Source organism: Balaenoptera physalus, assembly GCF_965194825.1.
Source record: "Balaenoptera physalus genome assembly, chromosome: 7".
NCBI lineage: Eukaryota > Metazoa > Chordata > Mammalia > Artiodactyla > Balaenopteridae > Balaenoptera > Balaenoptera physalus.
This window is the reverse complement of record NC_138886.1, coordinates 6,343,293-6,360,558: the sequence shown is the minus strand read 5'-3', so window position 1 is coordinate 6,360,558 and position 17,266 is coordinate 6,343,293. Positions and strand designations below refer to the sequence as shown.

Below are 17,266 nucleotides of genomic sequence, written 5' to 3'. Positions count from 1 at the left end.
AAGGCCACAGCTCCGGTCAGGCAGCGCCCCTGCAGCTGATCTCTGAAGTTCCTACAAGGCTGCCTTGCCCTTTGAGACCCAGGGCCACGGCAGTTCCCCACCGTGATTAGCCTGGGGGTACCGCTCCATCCCTTACTGCTTTTCCTGAGCCCTTTCCACAAGTGGTAAATGCTCCTTTTAATAAATGGCCTTCCCTCAATGACTAGGCTTGAATGTGCTGTCTGTTTTCTGGCCGCCGAGGTAAGCACGGCTGGGAGGGGTGTGCTGTAGAGAAGGCACGGTGAAAGGGGGACAGGCACGGAGAGGTCCCCTTGGTACAGCCTCAAAGCCTTTTCTCTCAGTCGTCAGCGCCTATGGCTTAGCCGAGTCACAAAAGGTAGCTGACTCCTGGGAGGCCAGAGAGAAGGAGACAAAATCAGATTTTTTTTTTTTTTTAAGAACAGTGTTCCTTTATAAGGGAATGTTTTCTTGTCTCTCTTCTGAGGTCAAGTTTCACCATTTTAAGCGCCTCTTGACAGCAAGGTTTATCCATCTAGCAATTTTTTGGTCTAGAGGAGCCCCGTGGGGCTTCATTTTTCAAGTCTCATAATAGATACAGGGATAGGACTGAAAAGAGATGGAGCTGAAGGTAGGAATAAACAAGCAAGAGAGGATCGGGCTTCGGGAGGAGTAAGGTAAGCTGAGAGCAGAGTTAGGGAGCTTTGGAGGAAGTACAGGTTTTCTGAATGCCACATATATCGTTTTAAAGACGGCTCAGGAGGGAGATCAAGGCTCAGCTGTGCCCCTCGGCCCTGAGAGTCCCTCGTCATTGTCCCAAACAGTCCAGAGGACCGGCCCCATTTCCTAAGCTGGTCCCCTGCAGCTTTTCTGCAGTTTGCAGAAAAGATACTTCCATTCCCTCAAATCTTACTTCGAGATTCAAAGACAGACACAAAAAGAAAAAGAAAACCTAGGCACCCAATTCAGAGCTGGGCTCTAAGCTTCCGCTCCAACTCGACAGCAACTCTGAAATGAATGTTTTCACAAAACGAAAGCTCCCTCACAGCCAGGGCCGTCCTGATGGAGAGGAAACGCACACAAAGAACATGGAGAAGTGACGGACACGGCACAGGAAAGGTGGAATGGGCTTTACTAGCAAAGGAATCTTCTCTGAAGACAATAGTGTTCCAAAAAAGGTCATGTTTTTGGAAGCACGAGGGATGATTTTTATTGAAAATCTACTACATAGTAAACTCTCTTGTCACTTCTTCATTCCAAGGTTCAAAAATAAATATGAATTTATTTTTCAAGCACGGTGTGGACCTTGCTTGACGTTACTGGTGAGCTTTTTGCCAGGAAGGACTCCTGTCACGACACACCCCATGACACCACAATTCGGTGGGACCGAAACAATGATCTGAGAACTACACCTGCGATTGCATTCCATGTAGCTTAAGAAAAAAAATCGAGGTGTCACTGATTTTCCTTCCAGTCTTTCTTGCCTAGTATGTGTTCCTCCAAAATGGATTTGCCTGCAACACACAAAAACAACCTTGTGCTGCCTGACCCCTTAGGAAACTAACGGATGGAACAAAAGCCCTCCTGACAGTCCTGAGTATCCCATGACCTAAATAGCAGCGGTCCTTTGTAGCCAGCTCCATCTTCCCTCCTTTAATCGGAAAAGCTATCTTAACAGTTACAAAGTTAAACAAACCAACCAGCTTGCCAGATGTGTTTGTTGTTTACTAACAAACAATGGTCAAACATTTCTTCTCTGGGCAGATAGCAAGTGTGGATCTAAAAAGTGTGTCTCCAAGCCCTAAATAAAGAGGAATTGTTCTCTGGAAAAAGATAATAAGCACTTCTTTTGGAGCCACGGAGTGAAGTCATCACAGCTCTTTTCTCCTGTCAGAGGAGAGACAGGAAATGCCATCTCTAGAGACCCAGAAAAATGCTCTTTGCTTTCTCCTGTAATAAGATGCTTTAGTTTCTCTTCAAACATAATAATAGACCTTTTAAAAATGCCTGATGGTATCTGGGGTGACAGCTAAACTTACTTTCATTTCAATTTTTTGGTTGAACCTTAAAAATATACAGGTAAAATCTATACAAATAAAATCAGCCTTGAAAAATTTTTTAGAAATTTCCTGGGGGCCAGAGGTAGCTGAGATAAAAAATCACAGGGAACCTAAAATAGGCAAACATTAACTTAAAGCAAAATGACAATGACAGGGACTTCCCCGGTGGCGCAGTGGTTAAGAATCCTCCTGCCAATACAGGGGACACGGGTTTGATCCCTGGTCCAGGAAGATCCCACATGCCTCGGAGCAACTAAGCCCGTGCGCCACAACTACTGAAGCCTGCACTCTAGAGCCCAACTACTGAGCCCAAGTGCAGCCAAAAATAAATAAATAAAATAAATAAATTAAAAAAAAAAAAAAGGGCTTCCCTGGTGGCGCAGTGGTTGAGAATCTGCCTGCCAATGCAGGGGACACGGGTTCGAGCCCTGGTCTGGGAAGATCCCACATGCCGCGGAGCAACTGGGCCCCTGAGCCACAACTACTGAGCCTGCGCGTCTGGAGCCTGTGCTCCGCAACAAGAGAGGCCGCGATAGTGAGAGGCCCACGCACCGCGATGAAGAGTGGCCCCCACTCACCGCAACTAGAGAAAGCCCTCGCACAGAAACGAAGATCCAACGCAGCCAAAAATAAATAAATAAATAAAATTAAAAAAAAAAAAAAAAAAAAAGACAATGACAAAGCTTCCAAGGAGATTTTACTGCACTGCAAGAAATCATACTTAGGCTGGATAGACAAACAGTGAGAATGTTTATTATTCACACGTTACAGTTAGGTACAACAACCGCTCCTTTTACTATATATATATAATATATCATTAATTTTTAAAACTACATTTAAAAAAGCAAAATATGGCATTGATGTGAGAACAGCCACTTCAAAAAAAGAAAAAAGTGGAAAAAAAAATAAAAAGAATAAACACTCAACTAAGGACAGTCAGCCATCTGGAATTTTAAATAAAACTCAGATTCCACAGATGAAAACAAAGGAACACAAAAACTTGAAAAGGCCAAGAGAAAAGGAGCTTCCAGAAAATATGTCTGTGACAAATATTAGAATTTCCTCAAAACCTACAGTGTGGTGGGTTTGAATGCTAGCAGCTTCTAAGCCTGACTCAGGATTAATTAACGGAGCGATAAATCTGTGTGTGTAGATCTTTATGTGGACCGTGTAGGAAAACTGTGAAGCATCTTCAGACCTGCTCAAGGGAGCATACCGTCACTTCACTGAAGTCCCAAACCATAAACCCAGAAACGTTCCTGACAGGAGTTGCATTCTGCTTTTCTTCAGTAAGGCCTGTTTCCCCCAAATTCATTTATAATAAAAATATCTTCTCAATGAACTTGTTTAAAGTTCCTAAAAATGCCTGCCTCCCCGTGCCATGTTTTCAGTTATTTAACTTCCCCCGTAACACTGACCATCCAGGCACTGGGCAGCAACCCCCACCCCTACCCTCCCCAGTCCAGGTCCAGGTCCAGCAGCCCCGGCCAAGTTTCCTTCATCCCCTCTCCAGCTGCTCCCCTACGCCACCGACCCTCTTATTCTCAGGCTGGCTTTTACTCCCCAGAACTCTCCCCACAACCACACTTTTTTTTCCCCTTGGCTTTGCCGTGCAGCTTGTGGGATCTTAGTTCCCCGACCAGGGACCCAACCCCAGGCCTCGGCAGTGCGAGCACTGAGTCCTAACCACTGGACCGCCAGGGAATTCCCCACATCCACACTTTTTACCTAGACTCTCGTAGTCTTTTTTAAACTGTTCTTCAAAACAATCCCTTCTTTCACATCCCTTAAAGTTCTAATTCCTCTGAAGAATCCCAATTAACTCAGGATGAAAGGATCTTCAAATGATCAGTATTAAGCAGCAAATGACTCAGATTCCTCACTTGATCTCTTCGAAGGGTATGAAACTGTTCTTCCAAACCAAAACAAGGAAAATCGCCCTTAATAAGGACTTTAGATAGAGTGCGAGGTTGATGGGTGAAACGTTTGGGACAGTAATCCTTCCTTGGGCTGAAAGATCTTAAAATCTAACTCAAATCGTTCACTCGACAGGTGTTAATTCCACACCCACACGTGCAGGGTGTTGCTTTACTTGCGAATAAAACAAAGCCCCTTTCCTAGAGAAATAGTGGACACAGCAGTAAGAGAAAGAGGGTAAGGAAGAGAAAGAGGGTAAGCAGAGACTTGAATAAAGTGTAGGAGTGAAATTGCAAAGTTCTCGGAAACACCCTTCCAAGCAGCAGGAACAGTTAATGCAGATGCTTTGAAGTGGGAAAGGGCTTGGCGTGTCCAAGGAACAGCTAGAAGCCAGTGCAATTAGACTGAGAGGAAGGATAAGGCAGAAGAAGGCGGCAAGGGCTAGACCGTGGACAGCCTCCCAAGCCACATGAGCACAATGGAAAGCTACTGGAAATTTTAAGAAGGGAAGGGACATTGTCTGATTTGCACTATCACAAGGTTGCGCTGGCTGCTGCGTGGAGAATGGACTGAATGGGGGCAGGAGGTGCAAGGGGACCAGGCAGGAGGATGGGGACCACCTGCCTAAGGATGAGCTGGTGGTGGAGACGGAGATGGGGAGCTGGACCACGGACTACGGGGCAAGCCTGGAAGCAGAGCTGAATTAAAAATAAAAGGCTGAGGACAGTCCTCCAGATGAGAGATGATGAGAGACTGGATGTGGTGAGAAGTGTTTGGATTCAGAACAATTACTGAAGGGGGAGCCGACAGGACTTGACACTAGACAGAAGATGGGGCATAAGGGAAAAGTAAGTCCTGGGTGCCCCACGTTTTTGGCCAGAACAACTGGGTTAAAAAGGACTGCCATTCACAGATGGCAGGAATTGCAGATTGGAATGGGGCATGATAAAGGATAAACTTTGGGGAATCCAGAGTTTGTTTCGGACAGGCTGACAGGGCCACCGCATTGCACAACTCCGGGGCATCCTTCACACTGTTGCCGGGCTCCAGGGCCTCTGCTGACAGCGGTGTGGACATGGGTGATGGGTGATGCTATATCAGACATCTAAGGGGAGATGACTGGATACAGGAGAGTCAGGTGAGACACACCACAGTAGTCAAGAAATTCTCACACTTCTTGGAAGAAAAAGAAGGTCTCGTTCTAACTTACAAGGGGGAAATACAAAACCCAAAGTCGCATTTCAAATCCAAGAAATCAAGGACAGAATTTAAGGATCCTGATAATTAAGTATGTTACCCCATAAATGAGAAAATAAAATTTTTTTGGTTCACCAGGCCAGTGGTGTTGCAGTGACAGAACCACAGTGGGGACAGGGTGTTATTTAATTGAATGCCGCTATCACATGTTCTTTGAAAACAAAGAGAACAGAACAAAACAAAATACACTTTCTAGACATACATTAAACCAGGGGCTATTAGTGGGTGCTGTATAAGCGTGACACGCAGAAGACCAACAACTTTTATAGGGTTTCCCGCATTTTGATTTATTTAAATAAATGCAGTAACACCAGTAAGGAAGAACAGCTCTTTAGACCCACTGCTCCTTTTCCAGATCATGAAATCTAAAATCTGTCTTGCTTTTCTGTGTTTTCTTCCTACAGGTTCTGGCTTTATAGCAGATTATCCACAGTTGAATCTCAATAGAACTGAATAAATCAAAAACAGATTTGTAATTACCTTGGTCATATAGATAAGCTCCTTTTACTTTTTGCTTTCCTTCATGCTAAGTTTTGTCTCTTTGCTGTCATCTCTTATAAAAACATGTTCTAGGGAGTGCCCTGGTGGTCCAGTGGTTAGGATTCAGCACTTTCACTGCTGTGGCCCAGGTCAGGGAACTGAGATCCCACAAGCTGCATGGCATAGAGCAGCCGAAAAACAAACCAACCAACAAAGACCAACCAAAAAACCAAAACATGTTCTAAACATACTAGAGTCAGTCTGGGCTGCAGAACTGCCTTATAGGAAATTAAGCCTCTTCATAAGTTTCATAAATACGACATAGCCAATACCTAAACTTTTTAATGTGTGGCTTTTATTTTATTTATTTATTTTAATAATTTATTTATTTATTTATGGCTGAGTTGGGTCTTTGTTGCCGTGCGCGGGCTTTCTCTAGTTGCGGCGAGCTGGGGCTACTCTTCGTTACAGTGAGCGGGCTCTAGAGCGTGGGCTCAGTAGTTGTGGCACTCGGGCTCAGTAGCTGTGGCACATGGGCTTAGTTGCTCCGCGGCACGTGGGATCTTCCCGGACCAGGGCTCGAACTCGTGTCCCCTGCACTGGCAGGCAGATTCTTAACCGCTGTGTAAATGTGTGGCTTTTAGTATCCATTTTCAAACATTTCCAAAACCTTGGGGGAAAATTTCATATTGTCAATTCTCAGTAATGTGGGGTCTTGCAAGCATTATCTGAGATTTATAAAAATTTTAGTGAGTCACTGAAGGTATAATTATTTCCTCCAGAACTCTTCAGATAACCATTGCCAAAAAAGTGATTCTGCTCCTGGCCAACATTTCGTAATCAAGCGTTCTTTCCACCTGCCAGGAGAAACGTAGTTGGAGGTTCCAGTAAATGTTGGCTGGAACTTCCTCATTCCCCTCCTGGAGCCTTAAATCTCCATAAATCCCTCATATGTGGTTAGTGGTGACCACTGCAGATAACCCTACCCAGACTCAAAGGTTGGAGCTGAATCTCTCTCTCTAAAATTCTTTAATAACTTGATTCAGAGTGCAAAAATTGCTAGTAAGAGCATATTTATGATAGTTCTTTCAGAGGAATCTATCTGATAGCAACTCTGAATTACCCACATCTCAGATAAGCCAATTCACACCCAAGTTGGTCTTTCAGCAACTTGGGCATCTCATCTTTTCTTCTTTTAAAGACCATCAATCTCACAAATGGCCAAAGTTGAACCAAGAACCATGAATCTGGTCTGCTTTGACCTCATATTCTCATTTCTGGGAATTTAGCTTGGAGAAATAATCCCCACCCCCCGCACAAAGAAAACAGCTACAAAAGTAAAGAATTCACGGCAGTATTATTTATATAACTAACTAAATAAATAAATAAATAAATAATCAGAAACCACTAATAACCTATGATCAAACAGTAATTAGTTAAGTGAATTATGTGTTAGAATAATACATAGCCACTAAAATTCTAATTATGAAAACTATATAGTTTCATGTAGAAACATATAAAGTGTTTATGATATTGAATGGGGAATAAAGAAAAACAAATTATACCTATACTAGGACTAATACCCTTAAATATTATATGTATATTATATCCATATATAGAGGATATCAATACTTCTCTATATAAATAACTATCTATATATCTATAAATGACATCCAGAAGGAAACTTGGAAAAATGATTTTGATTGATAAAAATTGTGAGTTTTTGTTCTTTAATTCAGAGTTTTAGTAACATTCTTTAAAAACTTTGGTAACTAATCAATGAATCACAGCAACTCCCCTTAAAAAGGGAAAGTAAATAAAAGAAACAGATGTTCTTATTGTATGTGGTCAGCTTAAAGAGATGATGAATCTTGTACTTCCTGTAAGTTTATAAAAATCAAGGAAAATCAGGCAAGTATAAAATGTCTAAACTTTACACATTAAAACTAATCATGTTGTCTTAGAAAGAACTGTTGATTTTCCACTTATTTCTATCCATTATCATTGAACACCAGTTAATCCCAGACATTGTCACAGGATCAGATGCATTGATAATTTATGTTTGAGAATAAAAGACTGAAGGCAAAACAAAGGAACGGTCACTGTGTGCTTTGACTTATATTCACCCCAAGGACTGGCCATTGAGTCCATCACCTCTAAAGAGAAGGTGAGCATCTTGACAAAAATACAATTGCTTTAAGTGGAGCCCATGAGGTGAAGAAATTAAGAGCCCCCCTCCTCTCAGGCTTCCAGGAGTGTTGGTGTTTCTTAATGAGAACTGCTGCTGGCTTGAACACCAGGCTTAGGAAAGAACCTCAACAGCTGTGCTCTTGCAAATGGCAAGTCAAAGCTCTCTTTTAAAGAATTTCCTTTTACAAAATCAACATATTCTCATCAAAATGAGCAAACGGATTTTTGTGTGTCAGGACCAACACTGGTTATTCATAATATTAGGTGAGTGAGCTGCATTGTAATAGGAGAACATAGCATATGTGGAAACTGCTGCATAAAAATCACATTTTCTCAAGTCTACAAATAACAAACGCTGGAGAGGGTGTGGAGAAAAGGGAACCCTCCAACTCTGCTGGTGGGAATGTAAGTTGGTGCAGCCAGTACGGAAAACAGTATGGAGGTTCCTCAGAAAACTAAAAATAGAACTACCATATGATCCAGCAATTCCACTCCTGGGCATATACTGAGACAAAACTATAATTCAAAAAGATACACGCACCCCTATGTTCATAGCAACACTATTCACAATAGCCAAAACATGGAAACAACCTAAATGTCTATCAACAGATGAATGGAAAAAGAAGATGTGGTACATATATACAATGGAATACTACTCAGCCATAAAAAAGAACGAAATAATGCCATTTGCAGCAGCATGGATGGACCTAGAGATTATCGTACTAAGTGAAGTAAGTCAGAAAGAGAAAGACAAATACCATACGATATCACTTACATGTGGAATCTAAAATATGGCACAAATGAACTTACCTATGAAACAGAAACAGACTCACAGACATAGAGAACGAAGCCAGGGGCAGGGGGGCGGGGGTGGTGTGGTGGGGAGGGAGAGGGACAGACTGGGAGTTTGGGGTTTAGTAGGTGCAAACTATTACATTTAGAATGGATAAACAACAAGGTCCTACTGTATAGCACAGGGAACTATATCCAATCTCCTGGGGTAAACCATAATGGAAAAGAATTTTTTTTTTATGTTGACAAAGTCTTTTCACACTTTTTTTTTTTTCTTTTTTTGGCCACACCACGCGGCATGTGGGATCTTAGTTCCCAGACCAGGGGTCAAACCTGTGCCCCCTGCTGCAGAAGCGCAGAGTCTTTCTTAACCGCTGGACCACCAGGGAAGTCCCAAAAGAAATGTATATATATGTGTGTGTAACTGTCACTCTGTTGTACAGCAGAGACTGGCATAACATTGTAAATCAACTATACTTCAATAAAAAATAAAATAAATTTAAAAAAATCATCCTTTCTCCCAAAAACATGAACAGCAAGTACTATCCTATTTTACTTTTAAGACTTCAAGAGTTTTTAAAATTAATTTTTATTGGAGTATAGTTGATGTACAATGTTGTGTTAGCTTCTGCTGTACAGCAAAATGAATCAGTTATACCTTTAAGACTTTAAGCTTTTGTTTAAGATCAAACAGCTGGCTCATGAGCACGATATGGCCTCAGGGGCAAGGAGAATATCCATCTCTCCCACTACCTTACTGTCTTCTACTTCCTTTCAAATCCATTCAAAAAAGGAAGGAAACCTCATCTGTTTGCATGGTGAGCTATTTCTCACCAGGCACTCTTGTTAGAGATTCATCTATTCAAACATTGCAAAATCTATATGAAAAATAATTTTCTACTAGTATTCTGAACTGAACTTGGAAATCCTCTCTATATGCAGTAACGAGATCCAGCAGTAATCCTGTAAATTCTAAATCATCCCTTTGGGCAGGGAGGATTTCGCCACTGTATCAAATGGCCCAAAATGTATTAGGCTGATGGTTAAGAATGGTACTTTAGCAAGACACTATTTGTAGTCAGCCATGAGAAACAGTAACTCCACCTAAAATTTTAAAAGCGGCTTGTTTTCAATGCCATCAGCCAATTCAACATTTTTTAGACTGGTCCTGTTATGGACAATATGTTATGACATTTGGTCACAAGGAGACCTGTATATGCTCCTGTTTTCTGTAATAAACCCTGATCAAACCCTTTCTGGAGTAGAAAGGAGATTCTGTATTGAGAAACAGAATGACCTGATGGAAGGTACCAGATATGCAGTGCCTATATATCAATACACAGAACGTGGTGCTAGGCGGTTTGTACCTGTTTTCTTGCGATCCTCCCCTGAACTCGGGAAGGTGGTTTATTATAATCAGCCTCAGTTACAGATGCAGAACTGGCTGCTTAGAGAGTTATATAACCTGCCTAAGGTTTCCTAGCTGGTGGGGCTGCCCGAGTCCTGAGTGGGTTTGTTGACTGCAGAGCGTGGGTCCTTTCCTCTCCTCCCTGCCTGCCAGGAGCTGCGGCTCTCTGGACATACTGCTGATTGAGGCTCTCCTCTCCTCTAAAGAAGATCTGAAGTTCACTGTCAGCCCTTCATGGTCCCGCATCAAAGCAGCAACTGGATTTGACCCTAGAAGAGCTGGATTTGGGCTCTCGCTCTGTTGTGGCACTTCTGCTGATAATTACCGTCGCCAGAAAGTGGAAACCATCACATTCTCCTATGGTTTTGACAGTCATCCTTATGAAAATTAGATCACTTACTAAGAAAAGTCAGGGTAGCCAAAAGTGAAAGGCTGCAAGGAGAAATACTGCATAGTGTGAGATGATCTCAAGGAGCCCTTTCTACAGCTGACTGCTGATGGAGACCTTCACACCAGTTAGCCCAGCATCCTTGGGGGTCAGTTCAAGAAAATAACTCAGTGGGAACCAGAGCATGTGTGTGAATGCGCGCTGCCCTGAGAGGTGGGCTGCCTGGTAACAAAATGTAAGATAATGAGCACAATGTATAAGATAACAGCCCTCCCCCTCCCCCAGGGATGCTGTGAGGATAGAAGTCAGTTATTATAACCTGTAAAAACGATCCCTTGAGGCCAAACAGTTAAATATCCAATATTATGAGAGTAATTTTAGAAATCAGAGAACATCAACACAATGCCACATCATGCAGTCATTCAAAATAACGGTAGCTATTACCCATATAATAAGCAAAGCAGAAATGTTCATGATGCATGATATCAAAACACCACAAATGTACATGTACTTACTGATACTCTTTCTAGAATTTTAAAAGGTTTCACAATTTCCAAAATTTTCATCTCAATAGAATTACAAAAGGCTTTAAGAAAGCATACTGTTTACAGATCCTCTCAACAGAACATCTGACTGAGAGAAGCATACATGCAATTCTCCTTAAAATAAAAGGAACGCTATGCATCGCAAGATATTATTTAACGTGTGTCTGCACCACCTATAATTTACTCATTAAATTACTATAATTTTTTATTAAAAAAGGAAAAGAATTCAAAGTACAGACATGACAGACTGTAAAAAAGACATGATTACCAGTGAGTAAATAAAACAAAAGGACACAATCATAACACAGCAAAGAAATACAAGGATCTGCAACTAGTGAAACGAAGTCTAACTGAGAACTAAGCTATGCCGAAGAAGGCTGCTTCTACTTCTCAATTCTTTCTTTCACTCCAAGAGTATTGATCAAGAGCCTGCTTTGTGTCACACTGGGCACCGTTCCAGGGACTGAGAATACAACAGTGGACAAGAAAATTCTTGCCCTAGTGGAGCTTACAGCGTGGGGTGAAAGAAAAACAAACAAGTAAATACATAAAATGTTAGATGCTGGTTAAGTACTAAAGAAAAATAAAGCAGGGGGAGGTGGTAGAAATGGGGTGGAGAAGGTGGGGGGACTTTGTACTTTTAAATAAGGTAAACAAGATAGACTTCAATGAGATGATACTCCTGAGAAAGAAGTCGGGAAGTGAGTTCTGCAGATACCTGGGGGAAAAGCTTACCAAGGCGAGAAAAGCCAGTGCAAAGGCCATGGGGCAGGATCGCACAGGGCATTGATCGCACAGGGTAAGAAGGCCACATGGTGGGAGGGGGAGAATTCAAATAAGTAGGAGGAGGCCAAGTTATGTGGGCTTCACATTTCATGATTCACTCCAGAAATACAATTAATGATTCCTACTAAGGTAAATGCACAGTTTTTGTTTAGAGTGTTGGCTAAAATGCTAAACTGTATGAGTGAAGGAAGGTCAGCAAGAGATACAAGCCACTGACCAAAGTAACAAATAAGAAGAAGGTATAAACTTTGCAAGGTCAAGGGCTAGTCAGGAACGAGGGAAGTAGTCCAGCATTGTGTTCAGATTTATTGTGTTTACTTTATGATTATATTAGGTATTTAGCTTAATTCCAAACCTTAATATTCTGTTTCACTTCTTCCTTTCCATCATATAAAAGAAAAGCTCTCCTTTAGTGCATGGTCTATAGAGACTGTCACCTAATTGGAGCTCTGGTGCAGGGTTTCTCAGCCCCTATGGACATTTTGGACCAGGTAATTCTTTGTCGTGGAGGCTGTTCTGAGTGTTATAGGGTGTTTGACAGCACCTTTGGGCTCTACCCACTAGATGCCAGCAGCAACCCCCCAGCTATAATGCCCCTAATAACCAAAAATGTCTCCAGACATTGACAAATGTTTGCTGGGGTGGGGAGCAAAATTGTGCCTGCTTGGTAATCACTGCTTTAATGTGAATAGATAAAAACATCAGCTCAGTGTATTAGCTCTTTTTTTAATCCAATGGGTTGATCCTAAGGCATATATCTCTTCCTAACTTCTAAACATACCCAAAGCTATTTGCTACATATTTATAGTTCAGAAAGAACTAAACTCCTCAGATGTTCCAAACACCTTCCTGTCTCAGGGCCTTTGCACGGTTGCTCCCTCTATTGAATGTTTGTCCCATGCAACTTCTACTTGTCCCTCAAGTCCTGTTAAAGCCTTAACTGTCAAGCCCCCCAGGAAGCTTTCCCATGATCCAGAGCATAAGCATGTTAGGTGTTCCCATTCATTATATGTTCTCACATATGTACTCGTACTTTGTCAAAACTATCACAACTGCAATTAAATAATTATTTTGGTCATTATTATTTAATATCTCCACCATTTCAGCAAGAACCCTATTAATCTTGTTGTCTCATGTATCTCCAGAGCATTAAAAGAATTACTGTGGACTCAAATTTATATAGAAAAGCATATCACTGGTCAACTTTGGTACTTTATTACTAACAAATTATTATGCACCTCACAGGCGATCAAAGTACAATGATACAGACCACCATGGCTTAATGATAAATCTCTTAGGGCAAAATCTTGACTATGAATATACTTTACTTGAGGGTACATTTTTCCCTTTTGTTAACAACAAAAGCTATGAAAAGATTGTAATGATGACAAAAGGAACAAAAAGGCCCTCTTCATTAGATGACAATGAATGAGCCACGGAACGAAGTGGCTGTAACTGAGGTCATCTTTCTAGCTCTTTTGAACTCCTTATAACATTTATTTTAACACAGTTTATTCCACACAGCGTACATCATATTGTATTGCTTACTCTTGTATATCCGATAGCCGCAAATATATTTAAATTCCTCAAAGGGGTTAGTATTCTGGGATCCACAAATGAGTTTCAGAATGTCCGAGGGACGCTTGAAATTGGATGTAAAGACCTAGAAACACTTTCTACGAACAGGGTCAGGAATGTTTATACGCGTCTCAAAGGTGGCAATTTAAGACCCACCATCTCATATGATTCCATTTATTGATAATTTTAAAACTTGTAGGGATACTCCCATCATCTTTGGTCCATCTCTTAGGAAGAAAAAACAAATTTTAGTTACCGATTTCCTCTCCTGCTTCAATTCCTGGACGTAGCGTGCTAACTCCACGGTGATCTGGGAGGTCATATTCTCGGAGATGACTTCATGCTGTCCAGCATAATCGTTCATCTCATTCAGGGTGGAAAGGAAGGCTTTACATGCTGTATACCTACAGAACAGAATGCACACCACTCCTTTTCAAACAAGGCACATCCTCTCTCATGTTGCTTCCCACCAGCGAAACAGTAATTAAAATCAGGTTAATTTGCATCCAGTTCCCATAGGGTTTTGACAATTCATTACACACAAGAGGGTTCTCATCAAAATGGCGCAGAATAAATTACAACTGAAATATTTTTCATTTTGTGAAGCCAAATTGCCCTACATAAGGCAATATTTGGCTTTGTTAATAGCCCACATATAACCCAAAATACATATACGTACTATAGGTACTAATGTCATGGATATTTAGATCTAAATTATAGACAATACTTTTGGGCTTTTCATGTTAAGATGTCTTAATTGCTGTCTGAACAGACATATTTCTTGGATGAATGAGACACCTGATATTACAAAACCAAATCAAGATGTAGAATGCACAGTCCACACTTCCTGTATTTGCTTAGATTATATTCTAAACTTATCCTAATTACCTTAATTGAAACAATCTGGAATAGGTCTAGTGACTCAGTATAAGTTATTTCAGTAGGTTTTTATTGTCGTTCCCCCAATTTAAAAACTGACACAGATATGAAAGAGGAAGGCAACTTGTTTTTGTAGATATATCTACAAAATATATGTAGATTTCCTTTATAATCATCAACAATGTCATACAGATATTACCACATAACGATCAGTGATAAACACACCTGTATTCTTCTTCCTCCTTCGAGTTCTTTTTAGGTTGGTATTTCTTCGAAAGATTCCTAAAACAAAAAGACAGACATGTCACCTTATACAGAAGGATAATTGAGAAATGAGGAATGAACGAAGTCAGTGCTTTTGTTTACAAGTTAAAAAAAGAAGTCACAAAATGTCCACAGCTGAAATCCATTTATTTCCTTCCATCTTTCAGCGTGAAAGACTTGCATAGCTTTGACTCCTTTACCTAAAGGTAGAGCAAATAAGAACAGAAATGGTCGCCAACTGGTCATTTACCTGGATGTTAAGACCTGACATTATTTAACTGGAGAGGGCAGACCATGTGTTTCTATGCAACCATTATTGCTCTAAATCCAAGGCAAGCATATGGACTGAGTCCAAATGTTTAAATGAAAAATCAAAGTGTCAAGGGCAGGTTTTCAAGGCTGTGTGCTGCTCTCCCAAAACCTAATGAAAACTACTTGTGAATAAGTCTTCTTGAAGGAAGTAGAGACAATATTGGGGGGATGGTTATGCTAAGACATTTAGCAAGGAGAACTTTTAACCTGCTTAGCAGGCTTGCACTGAACACACTCAGATTAGTCAAAATTGCTCTAATCTCTCTTCCTAATCCCATCTCCAGGTCAAGAATCCAGATACTCCCCTCTACATTCTGCATGCTTCAAGTTACACAAAAACTAAGAGGTAATCTTGAAAAAAGAAAACTCACTAACATTTGTTCCACTGATTGATTTCTTTTGGGTCCTGATTTTGGCTTGTGTAGTTAGAAGAACAGCCATAGAGGGACTTCCCTGGTGGTCCAGTGGTTAAGAATCCATCTTGCAATGCAGGGGACACCAGTTCGAACCCTGGTCAGGGAACTAAGATCCCACATGCCGCAGGGCAACTAAGCCCATGCGCCACAACTAGAGAGAAGCCCGAACGATGCAACGAAAGATCCCACGTGCCACAACTAAGACCTGATGCAGCCAATAAATAAATAAATAAATATTGAAAAAAAAAAAAAAGGAAGAAGAACAGCCATAGATAAAGAAGATGTGGTACATATATACAATGGAATACTACTCAGTCATTAAAAAGAATGAAATAATGCCATTTGCAGCAACATGGATGGACCTAGAGTAAGGATGGACCTTACTAAGTGAAGTAAGTCAGAAAGAGAAAGATAAATACCATATGATATCACTTATATGTGGAATCTAAAATATGGCACAAATAAACCTATCTATGAAACAGAAACAGACTCACAGACATAGAGAACAGACTTGTGGTTGCCAAGGGGGAGAGGGCTGGACTGAGAGTTTGGGGTTAGTAGATGCAAACTATTACATATAGAATGGATGGACAACAAGGTCCTACTATATAGCACAGGGAACTATATTCAGTGCCCTGGGATAAACCGTAACGGAAGAGAATATGAAAAAGAATGTGTGTGTGTGTGTGTGTATATATATATAGCTGAGTCACTTTGCTGTACAGCAACTAACATCAACTATATTTCAATTAAAAAAAAAAAGAAGAACAGCCCTAGGAGCGGACTAGTGGTCCACAGTGGGACTCTTCATATGACAGCATCTCAGTATTCACTTCCCTGTTTATTCCATGTTGCTATTCCTCTTTCATAGTAGCTACTTTCATTATTTCACATTCTATTTCTTTCATTTCCCCTGAATCTACAGATGTGCCTAGAAAAGTGTGCAATAATAAATTTACAGGGCTTCCCTGGTGGCGCAGTGGTTGAGAATCTGCCTGCCAAGGCAGGGGACACGGGTTCGAGCCCTGGTCTGGGAAGATCCCACATGCCGCGGAGCAACTAAGCCCGTGAGCCACAACTACTGAGCCTGCGCGTCTGGAGCCTGTGCTCCGCAACAAGAGAGGCCGCGATAATGAGAGGCCCGTGCATCGCGATGAAGAGTGGTCCCCACTTGCCGCAACTAGAGAAAGCCCTCGCACAGAAACGAAGACCCAACACAGCCATAAATAAATAAATAAATAAATAAATAATTTTTAAAAGTTACTGTGGATTTACAATTTTGATCATGGTACGTTTTACAGACAAAGCAAAATGTGAGTTCACCTCTAACAGGTGTTACTAGGTGACATGAGAGGCAGAGGACTTTAGTAAAAAGGACATTGCTCTGGGAATCCAGAGGCCATGTGACTAGATGGTGTAACCTCAGACAGAGCAATGGGCAAGCCTGTGCTTCCAGTTTCTCATCTGTAAGCCCGAGGCAGGTGGGTGAAATGACCTCTATTGTCCCTTAAAGTTTGTAAATTCCCAGGGAATATATATCACCCAATAGAATAGTGATTGTTGCAATTACTTTAAAAAGAAGGCATGGGTATATAACAATTTAAAAATTATAATTAGACAAACTGATGAAAGAAAAATGTACTGACTTGGAGGTTGCTATCACGTGAGCTATGCTTAAACAAACTACATTGTGTTCTCTCTACTGATACTCTGGATACACAGCAAAGATTATCTAATAGATATAGATTTGAAAGAATGTGAAAAAGCAGTATTTCCTCTAAGCATGTGCCTTAGAGAAAAATTAATGCAAAAGAGAGAAATTTTTGTTTTTAATTTAATTTAATTTTTTTAACATCTTTATTGGAGTATAATTGCTTTACAATGGTGTGTTAGTTTCTGCTTTATAACAAAGTGAATCAGCTATACATAGCTGATTCACTTTGTTAAAAGAGAGAAATCTTATATATTGAAAGCACGGTAGAATTCTTTGAGTTGCC

At 40.9% G+C, this 17,266-nt stretch overlaps 1 protein-coding gene across 12 annotated transcripts in view; it reads right to left on the bottom strand.

The window, feature by feature from the left end:
* Positions 1-17,266, bottom strand: part of FNBP1 (formin binding protein 1) — a 141,659-nt gene that overhangs the window by 64,599 nt on the left and 59,794 nt on the right. For all 12 annotated transcript variants that reach the window (XM_082468169.1, XM_082468166.1, XM_082468174.1 and 9 more), the window contains 2 exons: positions 14,503-14,559; positions 13,655-13,802 (listed from right to left, as the gene is read on the bottom strand). In XM_082468169.1, coding sequence (XP_082324295.1) covers positions 13,655-13,802; positions 14,503-14,559 — 205 coding nt within the window. The remainder of the gene's footprint in view (positions 1-13,654; positions 13,803-14,502; positions 14,560-17,266) is intronic.